At 47.4% G+C, this 27474-nt stretch overlaps 2 protein-coding genes across 2 annotated transcripts in view; one reads left to right on the forward strand and one right to left on the reverse strand.

Annotated features, from left to right (window-relative positions):
• Window positions 1-27474, reverse strand: part of LOC119396625 (uncharacterized) — a 296945-nt gene that overhangs the window by 72890 nt on the left and 196581 nt on the right. The window lies entirely within an intron of this gene.
• Window positions 11879-27474, forward strand: part of LOC119396626 (uncharacterized) — a 272920-nt gene continuing 257324 nt past the window's right edge. The window contains 13 exon segments of the mRNA XM_037663911.2: window positions 11879-12070; window positions 12072-12176; window positions 12934-13131; window positions 13972-14152; window positions 15440-15565; window positions 16617-16804; window positions 18617-18901; window positions 19540-19713; window positions 20353-20624; window positions 22029-22281; window positions 22772-23063; window positions 25895-26097; window positions 26854-27116. Of these exon segments, the coding sequence (XP_037519839.2) occupies window positions 11954-12070; window positions 12072-12176; window positions 12934-13131; window positions 13972-14152; window positions 15440-15565; window positions 16617-16804; window positions 18617-18901; window positions 19540-19713; window positions 20353-20624; window positions 22029-22281; window positions 22772-23063; window positions 25895-26097; window positions 26854-27116 (2657 nt within the window). The 5' untranslated portion in view covers window positions 11879-11953.

The raw sequence follows: 27474 nt of genomic DNA on the forward strand, positions 1-27474 counted from the left end.
TCGGTCGCCAGTGTAGCACCCGAGTCAGATGGACCCCTCGCGGTGCCTGGAACGGCGACTTCTGGCTCTATGACGCGTGTACGCTGCGCTCGTCGTGTGCCTGCTAGTCGTCCAGGATGTCTTCTGGTCTCCGCTCAAGAAGTCGTCGGGAGTCAATACGTCCCACTTGCCGAGTCGCTCATTTTAATTCGAAGTAGTGTTCCGCAAGTTAGGAAAGTGCAAGGAAATTTTTTCGTGGAAATTTAGCTCTGACTGATGATTTCAGAAAAAAAAATATTAAAGATCACGTGCTGAACATCAAGCATTTCTTTGACATTTGCTACATTATACTTCAAGTAAAAAGTGTTAACTCTACTTTGACTCGCGTTGTTCGTTAAGTAAGATTAATGGGATGTGTAGTTATGTCACACATCCTACTCGCAGATCGTAGTAGTGAGTTGAGAAATGTGAGAAGTCACATTTAGCAGACATCCTGTGCATACCGAGACTCTAAAGATACGTCCTCGGCGACCTTTGGCAACACGGCACTGTGGTTCATGGGAACATGCATCAGCGCTGCAGATTTCGCCTGGTGCTGGAATCAGTGCCCACGGCGTTATGGGGTCTAGCACAAACGCGTTAAGGCGTTGTGCTGCCGAGCGCGTAGTTACGATGCTCACTGTTTGCGGCCTCGCTTCGAAAGAGGGCGACAAGCAGAAACTGTGGAGGTCTCGACACTAGAACCCGAGTAATAAAGATCAATCCCGAGTATAATATCTCACTGCGTTTATTCGGTACCTTAAAAACTTATCAACAAGTCATCGTCACTTACATGGCCAGGGTTGTCGATGTCTTTGGAGCCAATTCTTAAAGGCAAAGTCGTTCGTAAGGTGTAATACAAGGGCAATCTGCATTGTGTGTCCACTGTGTGTGCCCACCATGTGTGGCGAATGTGTGTCTTCTGCTTTCACGCCATAACTCGTCTTGGCGTATCTCGCGTATTTGCAAGATTAACTGAGTTTACCCCATCAGAAGAGATGCAAAATGTTGCGGGTGCGATCAAGTGTTCGCACTCGAGAAACCCATCCGATCGAAGAAGCCTGTAAGCATGAATGATCAGTGTCGACGATAATAAGCTAAACTGCGTTTCGTTGGTACTCACGTATATGAGGCAGAACTTGGGTGTTAATAAAGAAGCTCGAAAATAAGGTACGCACCGCGGAACGAGTGATGGGAGAAGAATATAACGAGAAATGAGGCTTTTAGTGGCATGAAGAAAGCGGTGTGGATTACAATGCAAGCGGGCATGTACGATATTGTAGTCCACGTTCACGACATTACTGTCGACATTAAGAGCAAGGATGCACCGAAGGATCCCGTTGAATTATTCATAGCTTCAACGCTCCGCTAAATGAATTTAATTGATTTCACGGCGCATGTCTTTAGGGCAGCAATCATCACACCTCGCTGTTGTAGCCTCTGTATCGTACGACCTTGGTCACTGCTTTTGACACTTCTGCATCGTGTCGCCTGCAATGCTGGTTGTCAGATAGTTTCCATGTGTGTCTCTTGCCACATTGAATGTCACATTTGGTGGGCCTTTCATCGCAGGCAGCACTATTATTTTACGTAGCGCTAAGAGAGCCGTGCAGATTAAAAAAAAAACTTTTGTGGCTATAGCAAATGCACCCACAGAGGCAGCTCAGAGGCTGTGGCGCTGCGCCGCTGAGCACGATGTCGGGGGTTCTGTCACGGTCGCGGCGGCCGATTCCACATGAATGACGAATGTCCTCCACAACGGCCATTACATAAGAGTGCCGGTGCGCGGGGCGGGATGAGAACTCTCTCGAGGAGGCACTCCACAAGCGAACTATGAGGCATTGCGTCCTCCTCTTTAAATATGTAAATAAAATCCTCTATTCGTTCGCTCTCTTCCTGTTTTTACTTCCCTCATTCGTTGTTGACTGCCGCCAGACAGCCAGCTGCCCACGCTAGACATCTGTAAAATTTTCCTTTCTGCTGCCTTCCCTCATTTCGTATACATTATCCAAATAAACAACCACCCGCTACTTCTATTGCGCAACGAAAATGAATTGTTTTTTAAATTTTCCTTTGAAGCGATGTGAACGCGTAACCTATACCCCTCGTAGTCGTCACCTTGGCTTTGATTCATTCAAATACGATCGTTAGTGCAGCGCGAAAGATCAACGTTTCGATTGGCGATTCGATCGATAGAGCCGTACCTTTCGTAACCTTAAATCTAAGCGTGATGAGGTGCTTCGATAATGAGCGGAATATATGCCTTACGTCGCTTATTTAAATATCGAATTAACGAGGCAAAAAGCCGTTGAATAGGCGATAGAAAACGGCGCCTTTGGGTTTGTTTGGATAAGTAGTTGTTTTACTTGGTGTTTCCGTCTTAGGCTACACCTCTAATTTCTCGCTGCTCACCCAGCTACCCGTAATTACGATGGCAAACAAAATAAAAGGCTCGCTTTAGCTCTCCACAGTGCATCAGGCATCGCAGAAATCCACACCTCGTGACAGCTGCCATAGTGTTAAAGCTTTCACGAAGCGCATCCGGCTGAGGAACAAACTAAGTAGCTCCTCGTTAGCGCTCGCTCACTCTTAATTGTTATTGCAGCTACCTTCACGCTCAGCTCGTCGGAACCATTTATGCAAAGCTTTTGCAGATTTTATACTGCTTGATGTATTAATCATTTGTGCTTCCGTTCCGCGTGATTGGCATGCAAGCGGGAATTCAACACACGCGCACGACTACAACGGCTAAATGAGAGGGTCTATACCAAGTATAATAGCATAGAACTCGTTTGAATTGAAGCACAGTTCGTCGACACAATCGCAATGCTATATATAGAAACCGTAACGTTGAGACAAGCAGCACATGAAACCCTAACGCAAGGTTATGACAAATTAATGTTGATGGGAAATATGAAGTTTTAATTAAATTAAACCTTTATTCGCCGTGCCCTTCTCCTTTCGGATGCCGAAAGTACATCGTCTTGCTCCCGATAATGGGTTCGTTTGTTTATTAATCAAGGTATACAAGCTCGGATTCCACTGTATCAAAGTGTATGGTATTGTGTTGTATTGCGACCGCCGCGCGTTTCGAACACTGTGTGTTCGTATAATTAGAGAGGCCGCCAAGCCTTTAGAAAAATACCTGCTTAGTTTGTTTGTATTTTTCTTCTTCTTCTATATCTTTAAGACGACTGGGAAGGTGTGCGCGAGACACTTCAGATCGTGCGACCGATTCGTACAAAGCAGTGTTAAAGATAGCTTTTTTCCGTACAAGTATCATAGATAGCTGCCCAAGATGAGGAAAGAGCGTTAAGTTCAAACTGTGCATTTTCAATCCACCACATCTCGTCTGACGTATACTGCTTTGTTCGACGCACATTCATTGTCTACACTCGGCTCTTTATCATTCTAAACCTAATTTTAAATAAGAACCACATGCAGAAAGAAATGCGCACGACAAGGCCACGTTTTCCAATGAGTAACTACAGTCGGATACGCCGTAAGAAATCAGGAGTAGTCCCGCCCGATGAAAGCGTGATCGCCGATTGCCTCCACGACTAAAGATATAGTCCCGCTCTTCAGCCGTATGGCGGAGTCACCGGTAGTCCGGCTCATGACGTCAGTCTAAAGTGCGCGCCCATTTGTGCAGGCTCATATTCATCCGCCTTTAAGGAGGAAATGCCGCTGCCTTCTAAAGCTGTACCCGACTACAGTGAAAGGAGCTGTTCTGTGTGTCTTCGCTTAATATACAAGATCGTTCTCTCGCATTTTGCCGGAGTTTAGCAGGCACTGATTCGCCCACAACACGAGACGTGACATGCCGGCGTGTCGTGTCGTGTCGTGTGACCTCGTCCTCGTTTCATTGTTCCAAGTGCTGGTTCAGTGTCGTGAACAACCAACGAGTGTGAATGACGCGCTATCGGACGGATGCTAGTGCTCGGCACTATGTAGTCCTAAATAACAGTAATGACGAAAATTCAATAGCGCACTACTTACAAGTCCCGCACTCCTTTTGTACTCACTTTTTTTTCTTATGGGCTCGTTTTATTTAGTGGCACGTGCTCCGAGCGACACTGCTGTTTTTCTTCCAAGCACTTCCGGTCGAGCACTTACTTCGGTCGAGCACTTGCTTCCGGTTTTCTGATATTCAGAAAAAGCTCTTAAAAAATAAAACTGGTAAAAATCGATGGTCCTTGTTCAAGTTAAGAGTTATGCTGGATACGTGTAATATCGGAGCGTAAGTTTACTTAAGATAAGGGCCAATTAACTGTCAGGCTAGTTAATGAAAATTAATTGAATGAGCTCATTGAAACAGCAGATGGTTTTCTTGTGAGCAGATGGGATTGTTCAAGCGTCTGGCGGAACAGATCTCAACCACGCGCTCCTTTATACGAGGCCTCTGAGATCCGCTTCAGCAGTGCGACGAAATACGAAGTTAACGTAGGAATACACCAGAGAACACAAAACCGACGTGCGATTGCCATTACCAGTCACCTAAGTAAATGATTAGGGTCGCCTCCAATTTCATTTTTCAAGTGCTTAGCACTTTAGAGGCCCGCCTTGTGGTCCGTAGACGTCATGTGACGTGATCACGCTCACAATCAGGTGCTCAATACAGGCCTAAAACAAGGCTATCAATTCACAAAACCGGGTTAAGATAAACGAACAAGGTCTAAAATATCATAATTAACAGGAATAACCAAGAAGTAATCGCAATAATTAGCTTAAATCGCTAAAAACGCTTTCGAAACATGCGGCTGACGCTCGCGCCGCGCAAGAGAGGACGCCACCGCCCCGTTGTAGCGCGCGATCGCTCCTCCCACCGGCGCTTCTCCGGCACCTCCGTCGCTACATCTGAAGGGCGAAACAACCTGACGGAACTCGCTGCAGACGACAGTATCTCAACTGCCGTAACAAGGTGGAACTCGATAAAGCGCAGCAAAAAGTGACGCGCAGTCGCCATAGAGGTTACGAATCTCTGTTCGTTCAAGATAGCTCCCTAACAAGATTCTAATCGCGCCCAAGAAAGTGCACATGCTTACCCCAAACACTGACGCCATCGATGGTTGGTAAACGGAGCAGTGAGAACTCTACGAATGGAATCGCTGGGTTCCCATGCGACGCACTTCCTCAGGCTTCACATAAGTGGAGCGGCAGTTAGCGCGATTTAGAAACTACGCCAATCGCTACACATGTTTTCTTTTTCTTGATTTATTCATTGCTTTTCTTCTTGCTCTTCAAAGAACGTTCAGCTATTGGCTGCATATATCAGTGTTTTGTTCATTCAAAGTGTACGTTAACGAGCCCTCCTCCGAGCTGCCACCATCAGGCTTAATCGATCCAGCGGAGCCACGCAGGCAGTGCACGGGCGCAGCTCGGGGCCCTTCAGGTGGCACGACCTTGAGGGGTGGGACCTGCGTCGGAAGCCACGTGAGTGCGTGCGTGTGCTGCGGCGCAAGCGTGGTCATGCTCGGAAGACCGTCGCGGCCATGCTTCAGTCGGCAGGCACGATGCGCCGACTGCCAAGCAGCCCGCCGCTGTTTGCCCCCACAGAAATGCTGCTCACACGGAGAGGCTTGGGGGGCTCGGACAATATCGTAGATTAGTCTCTTCTTTTCTTTCCACCTATGATCCAACCGCTGTGTGCTCTTTCGTGGGATTTTACAGTTCCTATCAGATACGATTGTGTTTGCCCTTTAAGTATACATGATCCGCGGCTCAAACGTTTCTAGCGGTTTGTGTGCGTAACTGAAACAATATAGTTGAGAGTTTAGAAATGAGGGTCCTCGTGCTCAGCCATGACCCTCAAGAATGACTTCGATACCTCGGAGAGGTGAGGTTTTTTTTATTGTGGTATCTTAGCCGCCAAGCGCATCACCAGAGGACGAACAACGGTGCTACTCACTTTAACGAAACTGCAGAAACATATGGAGTTCCACAGAACATCATCTGACTCACTAACCCGCAGAAAAGTAAACAGAAGATGACAGAGGTGTCGGCAGCAACGCTAGTCACATCCGTTCCCAAAGATTGTACCAGTTAGTTGACAGTGCGATCGGTATTCTTTCATGTTTTCTGCAAGAGACCGGTCTAAGTGACACATGGTGAGACATACTGCATGGAAAGAGTCGCACTCAAGCGGCGCACTTGCCGGCCAAGTCTTCGAGGCTAACCCCGCCTGTGTCGTGTCTCTATAATTGCCTTTTCGATCAGCAAATGTACAGCAATCCGAAAGATTTCTGCACCTGACGTGGCTTTGCACTGCGTCTAGGATCGGAGGCATTGCAAACTTCCTGCATGTCATCTGGCTTTGCACTGCATGCCTCTGTGATCGGCCCACCTTTAACTAAGCAACGACGTCATGTGATGACAGCATCACGTGACGTTGCGTTAGGTGACGCCATGGTGACGTCACTAATTAAGGCGCTATGTGACGTCATGATGACTTCATATATTGACGTCATCACGTGATGATGTCTTTTTTTTATCACTCGTGTTGACGCCGACGGTCAGTCTTCGCGTTTGATGAGGTATATACTAAGCTTTCGCCTTAGTAATATCAAGTATATGTGTTCACCGCAAATTCGCGGTTTGTTCTATTGCTACAGGGACAACAGACGGAAAGACCTGCACAAGAACTGTAGAAGGCTGCCTTGAAGGTGACTGCAAAGTGTAAGTCGTACCGGAATACAAGTGATACCTATTCTTGGTATGCGAACACCGGCACACTAACACAGTGTTACCCCTTTTAAGGAAGGACTAAGCGTGACTGCACCGACAACACGTACGCTTCGGGTGTTCTGTCCACGTCGTCACAACCTGTACATGTCTCAGGTCAAGCACGCAAAGTGTGTCATCGCGTGTGTACCTCGGCACGCGAGAACCCCATCACAACTTTTTACGACGCGTCAGAAGAGAGCCACCAAACGGAACTTCTAGATTATACGACTTCCAGCTCTTCTGCTTTTTCCTTCTTTGTATTTTTGTAGTTCTTTCTTTTCTGTTCGACGTGTTGTTCATGTGGTCTGTTCTCTAGCCGTCGTAAGCGGTCGTGGTATACCTCTAATAACTGTGCTGGCCACATTTAATTCTTGATAAATAGGTTGGAAGTTCAGTCTTTTGTTTAACAAGACTACGTCATCTTAGTAGCGCAAATGTCTCAACGTGAGTTGATAATGCTTACGCGGTCTTTGCACGTCATGGTCTTAGGACAATTGTTCGTTTCTGATGCTAGAACGTTTAAACACTTCACATTTCTTTAAAAAAAAAAAGCTTTATTTGTCTTGGTATTATTCTATACAGCAGGCCCGTAGCCAGGAATATTTTTCGGGGGAGGAGGAGGGGGGGGGTGGGGGGAGTCCACTTAGTGAAGGCCTTGACTATCTTAGAAAACACCTATTTTCATTATGTATTTTCGGTAAAACACAGCCTTCTATCGGAATTTCAGGGGAAGAAGGCAGGCCTCTAGCCCCCCCCCCCCCTCCCCTTGTTAGAAACCAGCGTTACAGTAATAAAACCAAACGCTCCATACGCATTAACATCATGCTCACACGCTGATATCTGTATCGGTGGGTCAGTACGTTCGTATGCAGCTAATCACCCTTACGCAAAGAGAGAATCGAGAGAGAAGTTTGCTTAAATAGTTGCTAGTCTTCTAATTGTTTTTATTTTAACAGCTTGTTATACATAATTCCACGGTGGCCTGCCACATGTGCGGTGGCACTGTCAGTTCTGAGAAAACGAGCCGGAGATAGTAAGTAATTTAGATTTACGGCAATTATGTTGACGCGGCAAACGCACAATCTCTGAACTTCTTTCCCAGAACGATACCTTGCGTCAATGGAGCTTGCGATGAACTTGGCCGCTGTGTCTGCAAGCCATGCTGGGAAGGCGACTCTTGCGACGAGTTCGGTGAGTCGCATGTCGATGGAGGTACTCTTCTCGTTCTATGATCGCCCTCAACGGCAACCTGAGTGTTACAAGTGTAAAGATTTTGGGTTTAGTACCTAGTCAATAGTCATTGCTCGCTGCCGCGTGACGCGTCTTTCATTTTTTTTTTTTTTTTGCTGCCAGGTGTGCTACATGCTGTATGAAAAAGGAACTATTTTACACTGAATTTCTTACAGCCCATTTGTCAGATATAGCCATTGTCGATGTTAACGACGAAGAATGCAGTATACTAACAATAGATTGGCTGTTATATTGACGGTTAGATTGACAGTGCTGAGAAATCAATTTGTGTAAAAGCCAATATGGCGGTGCCTATGAATCGAAAATAAGATTGCCGGCAGCCTACCGTACATGGCGCGTTTCCGCACCGCTTTCAATAGGGTGTTTAGCAGTGACGCTAAAACCGTACGTTTACGCTGCGGGATTACTGTCCGAGTTAAAGGTACCACAATCCGAAAAACGTTTTAGCTGTGCCTGTTCTCGGTGCCTACAATAAGGTAAGGTTACTATATGGCTAACCAGGCCGTCCAGATTAAAATAGGGACATACCGGCCATGGCGGCGCGGTATTTCCGTACTTACCATAGGATAAACCGGCACTGCTAAAAGTTCCTAATGCTTCCCAGTGGACCTGTATCCGCCGTCGTTTCCGAGCCGCACCGAGGTGGTTGGCATCTCAGAGCCCGACGTGTCCCGGCCCGTGTTCCGCGCCGTGGCCAAGGACCGCGATCTCGAGGACACGTGCGAGGGCCACGAACCTTGCGCATGCGCGCTCAACAGCTACGCCATCGTGGCCGGCAACCGGTACCAGCTCTTCTCGGTGGACAACGTCACCGGCCAGGTGACGCTCGAAGACCCGCACCACTTGGTCGAGGGCGTCCCATTCCCGGTCACCTTTGCCGCCTGGTCGCCGGCAAGCCTCGAGAACGACACCGACCCGGACACTACCATGCAGGTGGGAATTCCCGTTGGCAGATGTCATCCTTAAAAAGCGAAAAGTACGAATGTTTTATGCCTGGGTCCACCTGGAACTAAGGCACGTCATTTCCGTCACGGAACTAACGGCATAAAAAACGTAAGAGAACTTTGACGGAGTTGCCCGATCGCGGAATCGAGCCACCGCGTCCGCAACCTTCGAGCAAAAGAGCCAGATGCGCTAACCACTTTACCACAAACTATTAACAGCGGAGCATTTTAAGTCGAGCATTGGTTCGTGACGGGTGAACCGTCACGAACTCTATGAACTCTATGAACCGACACGCGCTCTCTTCATCCTCTTCGTCATATTCTGCTTCGCTCACAGGACACGTGCACCGATTTGTCCGACGTGGCCTGCAACAACTCGGGTGTGAGATAACCAGTACAGAGAGAAAAAGAAAGAGAAAAATTCTTGGAGAAAAAAATTTCTTGGCAAGGTGGGATTCGAACCCGCGTACCCACGATCCGAAGGTGAGCATCGTAACCACTCGGCTATCCAGGCACGATAACAGAGCATAACATAGCCTTGTATAGTGTAGTATACCAAGGGTATGGGAAAGGGAAGTGATGGTGTGGATGAGAAATGTGAGGATTGGGAGGGAGGAAGGGAGGAGGGGAGAGAGTAAAGCATAGCATACAGAAAAAGAGAAGAGAGGATAGAGAGAAGGAAAGGGAAGAAAAGGAAAGACAGAAAGAGAGAGAATCGAAGAAAGAGAAGGAAATATATCGACAGAAAGAGCAAGAGATCGCGAATATATATATATATATATATATATATATATATATATATATATATATATAATAGAGAGAGAGAGAGAGAGAGAGAGAGACGGAGCGAGAAATTAAATATATTTAGAAAGAGAGACATAAACTGACAAAAGAGACAGAAAAAATAGAGAGATCAGAGAAAGAAGGAGAAAAATAAAGAGAAACAAAGAAGGCCGTCTAGCTCCACACTTCCTTCAGGCTTGAAACCATTAATGCAAAGCGGCCTTCATTTTTTTTTTCTTTATTGCGAACTACTAAGCCACAAACGTATAAATTTGCATTCCTGTGGTGTGGAACACTGCAGATGTCGCTGACAGGGCAAAATAGGGGTTTAAATTATAAACACTTTAACATCAACAGTCTCTTCAGCCATTGCAGCGTCTCCATCTGATGCGTTAACATACCGGACGTATTCAAGCGACTGAGGAGTTGGCACAGGCGCATAGGCCATTCTTTAAGAGGCTCCATAACCGTGACACACGAGCGCGCACTTAAAACGTGCTCACCAGCGTTATGTTTCGGGGGCAATTGTTTATCACAAAAAAGGAAACTAACTGGCACTTGCAGCCGTCCATCGCTTAAAATTGCTTCGCCTACTTAAAGGGGTCATGAAGCACCCCTTGGGCTTTTTGAAAAAACACATCCTGCGGAAAGCTGACACGGCTATGAACTGCTCTGCCAAATATTACAGTCGTGCGCGCCGCGTAATGGCCACAAGCGGAGCGCGAAGTTGCCGTTTCCCCAGGCACCCTCTTTTCAAACAGAGGCCGGTTCTCACTCTCGTCGGTGGGCGGGGCGTCTGTCCGTTTACGTCGCGGATCTGTCCGTTTACGTCGCAAGAGACATAGCATGCTTATTGGCCGATAGCCGACGTAAATCGAGAGCGGCGTTCGGATCAGATGCGCTTCTTGCCGCGGGGTGCCGCCAGTTGCCGGCCCCGCACTCCTCAGTACACGGTAGCCGCACTCGCGCAAGCGAATCACAGCGGGAGAGCGATTGCGTTTCATGACGCGCGCTGACGTAACTTCTTTCCCCCATGCCATCCCTCCCTATCTAGCTTCCAGTGCGCTCGTCGGCACGAGAAAAGAGAGAAAGCGCTGAGAGCGTGCGCCAAACCCCCGTAACTCCGCTGATTCTTGACGGATTCGAGAAATTTTAGCGGCAATCGATTCGGGAGGCAGTACACTCCGATACTGAGGTCATTAGATCATTACTTGGAAAAGTGGTTCATGACCCCTTTAAGCACTGCTATGAATTCGTCAGTCAGAATTGAACGTGTTTGACTTCGCTGAATAGCGCGGAAGGTAAGCAGAAAAGCCAAAGCTGGGGGCTATCGCTTTCGCAACAGCTGGTGTTGGCCAAATTTACACAAATAACAATTTTACTCAAGAGTTCATTCGAACTTAAAGTTATGCTGTTTCTGGCAAGCTATTTCGTGCTACGATGTTTGCCGTTCTTTTTCCTCTTATGTTGCTCAGGTGCCCTTCTACCTGGACACAGCTGAGGACCCAGAAGAACACAGCCACGCGCTGACTGGCGACATTGACAGAGCCAGCCTATGTTCACAACCGCCCCTAACGTGAGGTGAGTGCGCCAACACTTATTTATATCTGACGAATCGCTTTGCGTGACGACCCCATGTGCATCTCTCAGGACCTCTATCTGGTTTACTCGACTCTTAGCCTCGTTTTAAAACCAGCCCCACTGTTTAGTCCGGTTAAAGTAGGCTATTAACAACCCAAGACAGGGCTGAATATTTGCGTTGAGTATCCAGTAGTTTAATGGCCAAAGGCAGCAACATATATTCATGGCTGTTCAAGTGAACTGAGTTATCTAGCCTTTCAATAAATATGTCATATCAGGTTATATCAGGCCTGACCTCGAGAAGATAACTTGACAGTTAAAGTAGTATGCATGTAAGACCGTACAAGGAGGGAAGGGAGAAAACAAATGGAGAAGGCAGGGAGGTTAACCAGACACCATATCCGGTTGATTACTCTACCCTACAAGAATGGGAAAGGGGATGGGAAAGATGAGAGAAAGAGGAGGGAAGGACAGAAGGAAATGATCGATAAATGTTCTGAGGACCGTACAAAGTTATATATTAAAGAATATAGACAGAACATGCCACGAGTGGCAGCTGCTGAACGGTCGCACAGGCACCGCCTTCGTCGACGGACTCCGAGAACTACCGGACCGACTTCAAGCTGAACATCGTGAGCGGCGACCCGGCCTCGATGGAGCTTGGCCGCGTGCTCGAGTACGAGCTACAGATCACCGTGCCGCCCACCGAGAGGCTGGACCTCCTGATCGACATCTTCACCAAGGACGTCATTGCCGAAAACTACGTGCCACCCGCTGGCCATCTTCGACGTGAAGACTGACCTGCCGCCCGAGATGACCTTCAGCGTCGGGGAACCCGAGCCAAAGATGATACTCAGCGAGTCCCTAAGGAATGTGGTGAGTGGAAAGCTTGAGCTGTGGCTGAAAATTCATTATATAAGGATTATACGTTTATACTTCGAGCTGTAACATTTACCTATAGGCGGAGAAGACCTGGGAGGGCGTGTCACAATATAAATCTGTGCTCAAAGTTCGCCGCAAAGGGTCTCGGCGTTCCGCTTAATATCCCAACCACTTTTCTATAAAAAAACATAAAATAGAAAAAACTTCATCGTTCACTTTTTTGCAGAAGCTTCCTCGCATACTCAAGTGCTATGTCACGCCACTCCATAAACGTAAATTAACTTTTTTTTTAGTTGCACGAGCAACGAGTGACGCACTTTTTTCTCTTCCAATCACTTCTGATCGCGTTCTTTCGATTTCCGAATATTCAGATAACTTCTTCCGAAAAATAAAACTGGTACTAAGTCATCGTTCCGCTTAAGAGATATATTGCATACATATGCTATCTGAGCTATCTGAGCATACGTCTACTTGAGATAAGGGCCAATTAAATGTCACGCTAATCTGGGATCGTTGGGGCATCTGGCGGAGCAGATCTCAACCACGCATTTCTTTACACGTAGCCTCTGAGATCCGCTTCGTCTGCACGCGAAGCGCAATACACCAGTGTACGCGAACGCCGGCTTGCGAGTGTCACTACCAGACACCTAAGTCATGTATTAGGGTCGCCTCCAGATTTTTTTTTACACTTTGCCTGACCGAAGAATTTTCAATGGCTGCTCGCTTAGACGCGAACGTCGTCACTTTCCAGTACGACCGGGTGGTGATAGAATTCGGCAACATCATCAACCCGGACACGAGCAGGAACATCCTGGTTCGCTTCTCTGTGACCGCCGTCCGTACGCGTATGACGTCAAAGACCCACTACGTCACCGTGGGGGCCGAGTTCGACTTCGAGACGTACGTCTGGGTCGGCCAAACGGAAGTCACCGTCAACCCGCCCAAGGCGGTGAGTTGCACGTTTTGTGACGTCATCTGTTTCCGTCGCGATGTCTCTACACGAACAAACGACTTGTTTTTAAATGCTTCACTTAGTGACAACAGTGAATAAACTCTAATCGTGGTGCTGAGAGTGAACGTAATCACCTGCTAACCATAAACAATAGCATAATTAAGCCACTTCTGTACGAAGAGTGATTCAAACAAAGGTAATTGAGGTTAGTTCACTGTTAGGTTTGACGGTAAGCTTGACGAGTCGGTGTGTGCCACGTTGGTTAACTTTGCCTTTCGATGCAAGAAGGGCACGTCGACGAAACTATAACCGGGCGTCGTCTTGTTACAAATAGACAGTTATTTTCATTATATAGCACGTCACCTATAGATGGCTATAAGCATATATCGATAATCAATTAATCTTTGTGGTTATGAAGACGCGTGTAGTGGTCAAGATATATGTATTACATGGGTCAGAATTTCTTCTGTTAAAGTCGCGTCACATTTCAATAAAAATGCATAAATTTGGAAGTCTTAAGAACACTGAATCATACTTCGTGACTGAAGGTTCTATGAAGTGCTTTTCAATCAGAACGTAGCCTTCTTTCGCAGCAAACAATTCCGAATGTCGGCGTCCAAAGGTACACTGATGCAAGCGGTAATGCTGAAAGAACGAAGTCGTGAGTAGATTTTAGCCATATACAGTGTCCCTGCGTGTACCTCTTGCCTGCTTTGTGTTGTAAATAGACTGCTAGGTATGGAATTGAGATCGAGAATGCGTCCTCGGCTACTTCGTTCATCTCTCTTCTAAGAGCAATGAATTGAAGACGAGTCGTTCGACTGTGGGTTATCGCAGAACGAGGACGAGAAGAAGCTTGAGGTCGACGTGACCGGGCCTAACGAGATCGCCCTCGACAGCGCGGGCATCTACACCGTCGACATGTACCTCAAGATGCGCTCGGACCGGGTCACCATCTCCGTCACGGGACCCACAGACCTCGAGGACCTGCTCGCCGTCGGAAACCTGGGAGTCGCCAGTGAGTGTCTGTCTAATCGCGTTTGAGACCACTTACAGTCGTGACATAAAATGATTAGCACATGAAAAATATTAGCACATTTAAACATGAAGCTGGTTTTCATTAAGGTTGTGTCGAACAAAGAAAACAGCCTTCAAAATTCTTTTTCATTCATTCATTCATTCATAGCGAGGGTCTCGTTCCGGCAGACTTGATGTCTTCAAGTAGCATGCCAGGGTTTATTGGTCAGCTGTCCGTTCGTTAAAAGATCACGTGCTACGTGGTGCCGTCTGGCAAAGAAAGAGTGCGCCGCACTCGCCCTCATGGCAACGAGCGGCGCTGACTAACACTCCCAGATTTGCATGCACATAAATACCCGATAGAGTGGACGAGAGGACGACCTCCGCCGTAGCTCGATTGGTAAAGAATTGGGCGCGTGATCCGAAGGTTGCAGGTTCGATCCCTGCCGGCGGCAAGTTGTATTTTCGTCCACTTTACTTTCTTCGCATCTATATCACGATTGCTTCAATACACTTAAAGCAGTACAATTAACGTCCCCTATACCTTCCCTGGCTTCATTATCTGCTGTTTTTCATTGAGGTTTTGTTAACCATGAAGTGTGGCTTTGTGCCAGTGCGGATATCAACTGAATATGTGGTTTCACGGTATAGCGGCCCCACACTGCAGTGAAAACACCTTTTCGGGCGAAGTACTTAAGTTATCTCTACGCGTCCGTTCCGAATACTTCGAAAGTTCAGAAATTTCTTCGTTCGCGTCGAAACGAATGCGGAATCTGTAATATTCGTTCTAATGTTCGAAACGCTCGAATATTTGTACAGGCCTACTCGTTCGGTGTACAGCATGCTAACACGTTTTTCAGGGACTGTTATTGTGTATTTTTGTTTCTCTCGGACGAACGCTTATCCTTAATGTGATGGCTACTGCTTTGTGGGGTGAACTTATGCATCACTGTCATGTGCAGAGTTCAACGTTCCATATATACTCCTTTGCGTGTACGAACCCGTGAGCGATATTTTGTGCGAACTATATTTTTCTGAACGCGTGCTTCCTTTCTACCACCGTTATAGAAAAAAAATTTAGCCTCCAGCGCCCAACATAGTGGTGCTAAAATCCTGCTGGTCAGAGCGTGCGGTACGTCGGGATTTGTAGTGTGTCTGCTGAGATACTCTGATCGCACTCTCGCTTTTCATCGAGCCAAGCAAACCGCTTATGCTCGAATCGTGCATGTGGCGTTGGTCCCCTGCCAGCGCCGCGAAAACTTCAGGGTGCAGTATTATCGTTCACCAGGTTTCAGCGAGAACTACCGGGCCATTCCTAACGACGTGATCCACTACAAGACGGTGCTGACGCCATCCGCAACAAAGGAGACCTACAGCGCTGCCAGTATCGACATGGGCCTCATCACGAGCACTGGTAAGCAAGTGAATTTCTTTAACACTGCGCGAGATCTACCAGACAATGCCAACTGTTAGCCACGCATGTACTGCATGACTATAGTGGAACGTGTATCTTCCCGCGTATGTACTTGCGGCTCCCAGCTGACTACCATGTCACCGTTTCTTGTGTTATACATCGAAGCGAGGTTTTCATTGTACAAACGTCCCCTGGTTTCCCTAACCGTGGCTGCTGCTAACACCAGTGACTTCCGGGCACGCACTTCCGGTTTCTACTGCTGGTATCATAATTTGCTTCCGGTTTCTACTTCATTTCCTGGTGTAATGTAACAAGGAATTCCTCTTAGACAGGCTTTGTCGGAAATGACTGTCGACAACGTGGACTTCATAGCTCTTTACAGAAAGTGTGTGGAAGATTTCCAGGAAGGCTAGTCGTGTCGTTCGCAACTGAACGTGAGTCAAAGGAGCTTTGCCGTACGTAGATTCAACCAGGGCGCGTTGAATCTGCGGCAATTTGCGTGCTAATATTGTATACGCATGCCAAACTACGTAATTATAGTTAAGAACTTATGGCTTTGTCATTTCCATAAACTATACCTGTTTAGTTGATCAGTGAGAACTAGCTGTCAAAACGCTAACTCTGACATTGAGGTCTGAAACTGAAAACTCGTTTGTAAACGTAGTAACCGCGTAAAAAATGAAGGGGGAAACGAAAAACACAAAATATGTTAATATTAACTTGTTCTTACGCAGTCTATGCCTCCCATCACGGATTTCCAGAACATGCCCTTCGAAGCAAAACACAGCGAGGTCATGTTGCCGCCGGGCCTATAATATATTAAACTATATTATACTATACTAAAAGTATAGTATATACGTATAGTATACCTTTATATTTCGTAAAAGTACAGTGTACAATACTACACGAGGTTCTATGCTTGAAAACCAGCGCGGACAACGCATTCAAAGGTCTCTGGGACAGCGTCTATTGTGGAATCTTTCATCTTTATGCCACATTTCGAACAGCGGCTGCTGTAACGGAATGATCTCTTTTCGATGTTCCTTTGCAGGTTCGATCTACCAAAAGGCCCGAATCGACGACAATAAGATCAGCTTCACGTTTGCTCTGTTCGCTCTGAACAAGCCTGAGTACGTGGGCGAGACCAAGACGGCCATGCTTGAGATCAGCGTAGCCAACAAGGTCATGTACAAGGAGCCCATTTACGTCAACCTCACGGACATCAACCCCGACGAGCCGGTCTGTATCTCGCTTTGACGGAGGATCTATAGCTACACGCGACGTGAGACGCGTCCGCTGATACAGCAGCATTTCCGTTGTCGTCTCAAAGTGGTCGAGAAACGATGCCCGGATATCTAGCCATTGACCCTTCCGTCATTCGTTGAACTTCACTTCAATACCTTTTTGTGACTCGGTGGCCAGCATTTCCAGGATTTATAAATTTCTGAAGATTGGCCTAATTTTCAACAAGATATGTATGGTTCGTAATGTCGAGAGGGTGCTTCCTTCTGACAATGTATGCATTTACGATTAGGTGCCGTAATGCATATATTTGTTTAATTTATGGAAGTACTGCGGGCCACATTGCCCAACCGGTAGGGACAGTATGCAAAGCGCGATGCATCACTAAACAAGAAAAGTGAAAAGGTAGCGATAGCGATAGCACAATTCTATATGGTAAATTGATTCAAGCGCCATAAAAATTATACCAATACAAAAAAAAGGACTGTCCGTTTCTTACTCGTTGTTATTCTTGCTTCCTTACGACGATTCATGACACAACGTACGGGTTTAGGCGTGCTGGTTAGCCTGTTGGTCTCATTTACTAAGGAAAACTAGGCAATCGCGTCTTGTGTGGTTAATTATTAAAGGAAACGCTTTAATAATGTCAGGCATACGCTTGCACTCAAGGGTAGCGGGAGGGATTGTGGTGAAACTTCGCCCCCGCCCCCCTCCTAATGGAGAACCCTATTACGTCAGGCATGGAGGAAGGTAAAGGACTAGGAGGAAGAGTCACTTGATCCCGCTAGTGTGGCCAAGCCTCTGACGCCTCCCCTACCGCTTTCCGGCCCCAGAGTGCGCGGTGCCTCTTGGGTAGGATGAGGTACCCGCAACGCCCACAGTGGACGCAGCCGAAGCGTGCCGACCAATACGATCGTAACTATCACGTGACTAGAGCCTGTTTCTCTCTTACATATTTAATGAATAGGCTTCAAGATTGTCACGTGACACTCCCATCTAGTGTTTTGTTTGTTTTTTCCTTTCTCCGTGAATTTAGGCCCTACTGTCTCAATTTTGCTCGACTTTGTCGTAAAAAAAAGGATGCCTGGTTTGACAATTACACTCTAAGAACTGTGACTCTCTTTTTACACATGTGAGATTCATGTGTAGCACGGCCTTTAGAAAGGCACGGTGACCCCTCTTTAGGAGAGTCGTGGAACGCACGACTTTCCAAAAGATGGTCAATGCACGACTCTCCTAAAGAGCGTCAACTTGCCTCTCTAAAGGGAGTGCTAGACATGTGACTCTTACATGCATAAAAAGAGAGTCAAAGGACACCTTTTTTTTTCTTAAGGTGTAGACAGATTAAGTCGACAGGCATTTGTACGACGCGCGCTTATTTATTTTTGATGTGATCGGGTTTCACCCACAGAACCACCGGAATGATTGGGAAACATCTCGACTGTTTCAGAATATTCTGATAAGACTGCGCGCACGATATGAGCAGTCGAGTTTATTCTGGATCTAACGCGAGCCCCAGTGATAATGCCGAAATTTTCGATCATTCATGTAGAATAGACGACGCGTTCCGCCGACGATCACATTACTGAAATGTGATCGACGCTGTCGTTGTCTTGTGAGCATTAACTTGGTTGTACAATGAGTGTTACTTGATTTTCTGGGCGCAACTTCGCCCATTAAAGAGTTTCATTTTTAACAGCCCGCTAGCCACGTTCCTTACCGTCACAACCACGCGACAGTTTTCTCCAACGTTCCACTTGAAATGTGGACCATACGGAGTCATCCACGGCTTTTACACGTCCTACGCAGACGAACAACATCGAGGATGTTCTTCCGGTGACAGAGCTGACAAAGACCACGTTGGGCAGCCTGCTCAAATTCACACTGCACGTAAACGTCACTTCCCCTGGATTCACGGCCATCCGCGTGATGTCCGAGGTCGATCCTGAGAGCCCGATGCAGCTGTGCTCGGCACGGTTCGACCTCGAGGAGAGCGGCTTCAACCTGCCCTGGGTCAACACCACTTCGGCCGAGGCTAAGCTCGAGAACGACCACTACGTGGTCGACCTCGGCCGCGTCTTCGTCTCCCAGCAGGTCCGGTGCAGTCGTCCCTCGCGAGAGGGTTCTGTTCTCTCGCGAATGAGGGCACTGCGATGTACAGTCTCTGTAAATGTAAAGTAGAACAGTTGGTACCTGAGGTCTAGCTAATAAGAATTTTTTGTATATGGTGTGCGAACCAGAACACATTCGAATAACTAAAGAATAGATGCGACGTGTTTTATTGAAATCATGCGGCAGTTGCATTTAGCTTACTAAAATACCAGAGTAATTAGATCAAGTGCGTGATGACAGGGTGATGCAGCATACGAACCCTTCAAAGAGGTCTTTACAATCGGAGCACTTGTGATTCCTAAACTATACTAATTTGTCATTACGTGTTGCTTTATCGTTCTCTTTTGTTCCAGTTCTACGTAGGTTTGTATTACCTGCACCAAGCGGTAGCAGATTTGAAAAAAAAAATCCGTAGGCAGGCGTGCACTTACCTTCACAGGCCTTACCGTTGTCGTTGCGCCCAACGATATAATTTTTTTTTCGTTCACCCATCATAGCATCTGTGAGTAGCCTAAACAAATAGCCTTTCCTGTATCTTACAGGAGTGTGAAGATTGCACTATCTCCACAGTCTTAGTGAATGCTCTTGACTCGAACGTGTATCTCGTGTTGTGAGTGCAGCGCACGGTGAGCTCTGCCCGAGAGAACACTCTGGTGTTGGAGGTGTTCGTGTACGTCGACTACACGATGGACGTGAACCTGAAGGAGGGAAACCTGTACCCCATCAAGATGAAAGTCGGCAAGGGAGACGACGGACTGCTCGTGCCTTTCGAGGCGCTCACCCTCGAACCTAAGGTATGCGACGCGCGGACGCCCCGTGATTCGGAACGCATGCTCTGAAGCCAACTGTTTATAGTGACGCCGATTAGTGTTGCACAGTACTTATACTGGTGTCACACAGTCACTTTTGGTCCGCCGCGGTGGTGTAGCGGTTAGGGTGCTCGGCTGCTGACCCGAAGGTCGCAGGTTCGCTCCCGGCCGCGGAGGCCGGATTTCGATGGAGGCAAAATGCTAGAAGCCCATGTGCTTATAGATTTATAGTCGCATACAACTTTACAAGTCCGCGGCATTTCCTCCTCAGTGGCTGATGCGCACAAGCCTGCACCAGTGGGCGCGCACTGCAGACTGACGTCATGAGGTGGACAGCCGGTGAGCCCGCCTACGAAGAACGTTGTCGAGTGCATGAGCGGGACTATTTCTTTAGTCGAGGAGGCGATCGGCTGCTGCGCTTCGGTCATCTGGGCGGGGCCTCTCCTGCCTTCTAAAGTTGTATCCGACTCAGCTGGGTGCTCGTTAAATAGTCCTAGGTGGTCGAAATTTCAGAAGTCCTCCACTACGACGTCTCACAATCATATCGTGGTTTTGGGACGTAAAACCCCAACAGTTATGAGAAAGCGACGCAGTATGGCGCATGGCGGCGGCCGCCCTTTTCAGCGCTACATGTACAACCCGGACGTGAAGATCTTGGACGCGGTCGGATGGCGGGAGCTGTATGTGAGCGGCGCCGTGGCGCTGGACGTGGTCATCTCGATGCCAGCGGGCTCGACACACGCCAACATCACGGTCGACCTGGCGGGCCAGAACAACCCGAGCCTGCCCGGTCTGCACGTGTGCCGTGCCAGGCTGTCCTTCGTCGGTCGAGCCATGCCCTGTCTGCAAGCTGTGCGCGACACCGTCAACATGGAGGGTGTCAGCTATCCTAAGCTGTGAGAAAGCACGCCGCATTGCACTTTCTGTGTCTGCGTGTATGTATGTGTTTTTCTGCTTCAAAAAAAGATGTGTTGAATGAGCAGGAGAAAGTGCCTCGGGCAGGCTGGCCGACGTTTCGATAGGAGGAACTATCTTTGCTACCAACCTATCCGCACATTGTCCTTCCATCTGTTGGCTTCCACCGGGGGCGTAGCCAGAAACTTTTTCTGGAGGGCGGGAGTGGGGAAGTGTTAAACCGTATTTTATGTATGTTCGTGCGTGCGTTTGTATGTGTGGGTGTGTATGTACACATACAAAATTGAAAAATTGTGGTGGTGGTTGAAACCCCGCTCCCCCCTTGGCTACGCCAATGGCTCCCATCTTGACTCAAAAAAAGACATGTATTAACCATGGGCCTCATTTTCCGCTATTTGCTCTGATTATTTCAAGCAGCGATGCAAGCAATAATAATACAAACTAAGCCGGCAAGTAATATTCTTTCCATATTTCTTGTGCGGTGTCAGTTCTGTTTCATCATGCTTATTCACCAACTCGCCCAAATTTCAACACGATGGCATTAAAGAGCCCCAGTCGCAGAAAATTGCGTTGTTGGCGTTGGCAGCGCTGTCTGTGAGCGAAAAAGCTCGATAGTTGCAAAGAATAAAAATCCGGCAGATCCCACGCACTGTGCGAATCGATTTCATGCGAAGCAGTCGACGAGTAGCAGCTTATCCAGGATTCTTTAATGCTTTGAGCCAAGCGTTAAGGTGGGTTAACGTATTTGTGTACTTAGAAGAGTTGTGCGCACATCGTGGGCTTACCAGGTACGTCGACTGCACTGGCGGGTAGCTCGTGGTTCGACGTAACGTCGACACTCACGTTACTGAACAGACGTCAGTTTTATCGAAACTAAGTGCACGCTACAGTGCGATGATGTCCGTATCATAAGTAAGCCGTCGTCGACGTATTCCACCGGGGTCGACCAACGCTCGACTATAGCTTGCAGAGTCGTAGGTGTACATACGCAATGTTTCTTACGTCTTCATAGCAGCCGATAGCCAACACTGCAGCCACAATTGACGTTGCGCCAACGTGACGCCTGTATAGGGTCTTCTTTCCGCATATTTTATCACAGTGCCATGCCAATGGCACTGTGGTAGAATACTTGAGTGTCACGCAGAATGCCTAGGTTCGATTGTGGCTCGAACCATGGTTTGTTCTTTGCGTCCATCGAGATTTTTGGAGTATGCTAGCATTGCTTCTTCATTATAGTTTCTGCGCACTCACGGACCGCCACATTTTCGCACCTCCTACACACATACCGCTTCGCTATAAAAATAAAACGGGTGAGTGTGGGAGAGATAGCGTGAGAATGAATCAGTGACGTGAAGGGAAGCGGTGATTGTTCTCGTCGATCGCAGCAACGCGGCCCGCATGGACACGGACTCGGGGCAGGTGTCCCTGGGCACGGTGTCGCACATTCCCAAGAGCCTGAGCAACGTGACCGAGAGCAAGATGATCATCAACTTCGTGGCCACCATACAGGACGACGCCGAGTTCGCCAACAATGCTCCGTACGGCATCATCACCACCATGTCCATCGGCGGCAAGAGCGTCTTCACCGAGGAAAAGAAGTTCGTCGCCACCAGGGGACCTTCCAAGGACTTGCTCAAGGTAAGCCCCTTGGTACATTTATGCCGTACACGTTCAAGAGTACAGCTAGTCCATCTAAAGATCCTGATTTAATTAAAGCCGCAAATCTTGATCAAACACATGGTTATGTGCTAAAGAAGGGAAATTTTCTTCGAGGGGCTCGTTTGTTTGTTAGGCACAACCAAATAAGTCTAAGCCAAGTAAACAATAGGGGACTATAATTGTTGTCTTTAACTGTAGTGGACGAAAAAGCACCCTTTCCATTGGTGGGATCCGAGCCCACAACCTTCGTTTCTACTGCGTCAGTGACGGTAATAAATAACCTTGCTGCAAACAAGCTTCTCCGTTTAGCAGCATAGTTTCCGCAATGCATCATTTGCTTTTCAAAGTACAAATATTTTAAAGAGGCGCATCATTTTTACGCTCCGATGAGATGGCTGTGTCTTTCTACTAGATGAAATGGAACCAATGAGGTCGACTGACGTACTGCCGTCGCGTTCTTCTCGCGCAGAACAACCCGATCTTCGCGTACACGCGTCCCCTGTGGACGTCGCCCATCGTGCCCGGCATGGTGGCCGAGTTCGAGCTCGTGCTCAAGGCGCCGCCGCGCAGCATGGGCTTGTACCTGGTCGAAGTGAGCACGGCCAGCTCCGACGTGAGCGTATGCGTGCTCAAGATAAAGTCGGTGGGTGACACCATGCCCTGCCTGAACCCCGACACGCCCGCAACGTACGCCCTCCACGACGACCCCAACGACGGCAACAAGAGGGCCTCCATCGCACTACAGGCTCTCGCAAATGTCGGTGAGATATCTTAAATTCAATTAGGTTTTATTCTTTCTTTTACGTAACTCCAGATACGCAACGTATAGGTTTAATAGGACACTAAAGTGAAACAATTAGGGGTGTGCGAATACTCGAAAATTTTGAATAACGAATCGAATAGCGCTCTATTTGAGTCGGTACTCGTATCGAATGGTGCTTATTAGAAATACCGAATATTTTTTTCGAATATTAAACACCTATGAAAAAAATCTCGAAGGAACGAAACGTTGGAAGAGCGAGGGGAAACGTGTCTTGTTTTAATAATCGAATTACCAGGATGCATGCAGCCAAAGGTTTCACGGGGCTATCGACGCTCTAATGATTACAGCAGTACTCAGTTATGGAGGTTTCACGGCCCTTGTAGACGGGTGGAACGAATGGGGGACCCCTTGCAGTGAGAGAAAGGCACGAGGGGGGAGGGGGGGAGGCTCGTAAATTAACGCAACATGCAGCGGGAAATAGGTGCCTGTTATTACTACCTGGCAAAGAATGGTCAAACAAAAGTGCTACGTCAATTCAATCTCAACAGCTTGTTAATAAGTTGTGCGGTCTGCAGTGACATTCAGCCCGTTTCTAACTATGTTTGCTTTTCAAATATGCTAGCCTGGAAAAAGAATTCTCGCATGCATATGTCGTGGAAAACTGCAACAAAAACTTTACAACCATCTCATGAAGAAGGAGAAACGTAAGTAAGCTCCGCTACAATGCAAATGTGTTATGCAGCGAAGCATACCAAAAAAATCGGAGGGGCAACTGTCATGGGACATGCGCCTTCAAAAAACCTGTTTTCTTTTTTTCGACCATGGCATTCGCGGGCCCCGAAAACAGCTTCGCGGACCCAGATTCTAGATCTACCGGATTACAGGATGAAGGCATTTTTGCTTAAAACTCCAGTGTGGCAGAAGCGGCATAGTCATCAATACACTAGCTTCATCATGACATTCATGACGCTGTTGACTTATGGATATTGTTTATTATTTATATATCACTTTTATTTAAAAGTTTTTAAAAAGTGCTACTTTGAATACTATATTCACTCCTGTATTTAACCTGCAGTTACAAAATATTTCTAACGCTCTACTTGCTGCTGTATGCAAGTTTACCTTAGTTTACAAATTTGAGTCTGTATTTTTTTTTCGGTTAAAGGTAATCGCAGTGTTCCTTTGTTAAAGCTAGTGAATATTTGCTTCAAATAAAATGTGAAATTCTTGGGCTGTTTCGAAAATGGCTACATTACCATTCTAGGGCTGCTTTGAAAATTGTTACCTTGCAATTCGAAAACTATTCGAATAGTATTCGATTGGTATCAGTACTCGATTCGGTGTCAGCACTATTCGATTCATATTCGATTCGGTTCTAAAATTTTCGACTATCTGAATACCCCTAAAAACAATGAATCGGTATAAATGAATAAGTCGTACGCTGAGAACCCTGACGTCATTAATTTCACCATCACAGGTTTTATTAATAGAGGAGAAAATCAAGGTCAAAGTATCATTTTTAAATTTAGCACCGAAATCTCCGCGAGTGACGGCACGGATTTCAAAGTGTATTTGTCGTATTTTGGTGGTATTGGTTCAACGAAATTTCCTGAAACTTGGTGTGTTAAGTCTATGACCCCTTCAGAAGGACACTGTACTTCATTTTTACTGATTAGGAACTACGTAGGACCTAGTAGACGCCGTCGAAACCTATGACGTCACGGCGTTTGATGTGGGAGTTGCGGCAAGCCTGGTGGTTTTTGCAATTGTGAAAAAAATGCGGGCAGCTTGCACTATTGGTGCAAGGTTGGACTAACAGCGGAGCTTGTGGCCGCCCTAGATTACTAGCAAGGTCTTAATAGCACGATCTTAATTTGCATTGTTCTAATTAGTAAGATATCAGTTACAGCTTACCTCAATTCGCATGGTATTAATTACCATAACCCTAATTGTCATGGTCTTCTATAGCAAGATCCTCTCTCTGTTCCTGTCGTTTGTTTGTTTGTTTGTTTGTTTGTTTGTTTGTTTGTTTGTTTGTTTGTTTGTTTGTTTGTTCTTCAAGGCACATACCCACTCTGGGGAATTGGCCAAGAATTCGTTGCATAAAATTTGGAAGATAATTTGAAAAATGAACACTTTCGTACTGTTTATCTGCTCTGAGCTCCTCTTTTGTTTTCTTCAGAAGGCACACGCATTTAAGAAACGCCTACTTTGCACATCCGTCGTGTCAACGTCAATGTGTGTGCTGGCCACAGGCCTTATTATCCGCCAAATTACTAGGTGATACAGAAAAAGTGTGCTATAACTACCCTCATTTCCCCAATATACGTCGCTAAAAGCAAACTGTCTCTATTTATAGGCGATCCTAAGATGGAAGAAGAGGGCGCGCGCCGGCCGAGTTATTGCGTTGCACGCGCTGCGGGCAGCTTACTTTCCTGGTCACGCGAAACGGCGCAACGAAAAGTAGCTCCCCTGTCAAAAGTAATTTAATAATATGATGATGATGATGAAATAAACTTTTAATTTCGCGAAGCAGTGTTTTCTAGCGCGTAAGCTCGGGGTCACCCTATGTGGGAGGGAACCCCATTCCAGCAATCCGCTAGCCGCGATCACCTCCCAGGCCCTGGCGACGAGTCCTCATTGGTCGTCTAGGTCCCGTGCCGAGATCTTGGCCTCCCACGTCTCTGCGAGAAGGTTGATGTGTGCGGTGAAAAATCGTTTTTCGCTTTTAGTGTCCCTTTAAACCCGGTCCTAGCCAATGGTTAGTAAGGTGTCATATACGTGTGGTTAGCGTCAATGCGACACAAGCTTTCTGTTTGATTCGCCCAGGCACGTACCCCATGCGAACGGTGAAGGACCTGGACCCTAACACGGTGGTGTTCTCCGTCATGATCCGCGTCAAGGAGACGGCCACCAAGAACAAGGCGCTCAAGTGCCGCATCTCGTACGGCTCCAAGGGCAACTTCGAGGAGAGCCTCATCGTTCCCGTGGCCAGCGGCGCGGCTGCGAAGACACCGCAGCACGACGAAACGGTACGCGTAGCCGCAGCGCCCGGCAGGCAGCACGATCGCTCAACACGAAGGCTGCTGTTCTCGCGCGGAATCACTTTCACCTAAAGTACGTAAAAAATGGCGTCAATGGTAGTAAGGCAAATGGTGCTGTCTGGTGGTGTAAGGGTACATATTGCACTTGACAATCGCGGGAGTTGGTGCACCGTTTTCTGATCGGAAATGAATACGAAAGTCGAAAACGTCGTCGTTAACAGCCGCGTAGTTTTGTGCATGCACATCTATGGTATTGATTCCTTTACGAAAGCAGCATGGGGGAAAGCTAACGGGAAAATTATGCTTAAGCTATAGCTATATACTTGCGAACAATCGTAGTCCCGTAAGTGTCCTGTAAATGAGCTCGCTGTTTAACGAGCAGAGTGTGCCATAGCAGTGCAGTACTTTGCTCGCTCTTACTGCAAAACAACACGATTGTACGACAAGTAGAAGCTGTACAGAAAAGATGGTAACGCTTGTTCAACCCTTTTAGCAGCGTGTAGACGAAAAGCGCGAAATCCTGGTAGGCTCAACGCTTAGTGCCAACATTGCCTACGCGTTTCATGAAGAAATAAGTTGCGAGGAAGAGAGAGCGCCTGCAGGAAGGGTAGTGAAGGCGAGAAGGAAACCACTCTATCGTTTTTGAGCTCGGAGTGGTTTAGGGGCCCTTAAACAGTCCATTTCTGTTCCATCTGAGAAGCTGTGATGGTCATATACGCTGTCCCCTTCCCTTTCCCCGCACAGCTCGCCAAGCCTCCTCGGCAGATGATGATCGGCCCTCACGAGCCCACCTTGCATAGTCTCGCTCCCGGGGCGATGCTCCTGATGACCCTATTCCTCGAGCTCGAGCCGTTCACCGCGTCCACGCTCAACTTCGACCTGACGCTGGACGAAGGGGCCGCCTCCATGGACGACTTCGAGCTGTGCCACGAAGGCGTCTCCCACCTTGGCATGAACTACCCGTGCGTCAAGCCCAGCCAGTGGGACAAGCTGCCCGTCAAAGCAGCGTGAGTTGTTGTGCGTTGCTGGTGCAGTCGTTACGCCCAGTGGCTACCTTCGCACGTTGGTATTGCTGGTGTGTGTGTTTTTACCTATTTTTGTCAGTCTTCGTCAATTTTTTTCTTTACCTTCCTATCTTCTTTCCTCTTTCTCTCCTCCTTTCCTCTTCCCTCCTCCCGAAGGAGTAGGCAGTCGTTGCGCCCCTCTCGGTGGCAGTTTCCGGCTTGCTCTCTCCCTCTTTTCTCTCTGTCCCTGTGTATCTATATGTATGCAAATCAAATAAATAAATAAATGAATAGTCGTTACGAAGAGGTCACTCAAAGTTCACATTTCTTCTCAAACTTCGTCATAAGTTACACATCGGGC

Source organism: Rhipicephalus sanguineus, chromosome 6 (genome assembly GCF_013339695.2).
Source record: "Rhipicephalus sanguineus isolate Rsan-2018 chromosome 6, BIME_Rsan_1.4, whole genome shotgun sequence".
Classification (NCBI taxonomy): Eukaryota; Metazoa; Arthropoda; class Arachnida; order Ixodida; family Ixodidae; genus Rhipicephalus; species Rhipicephalus sanguineus.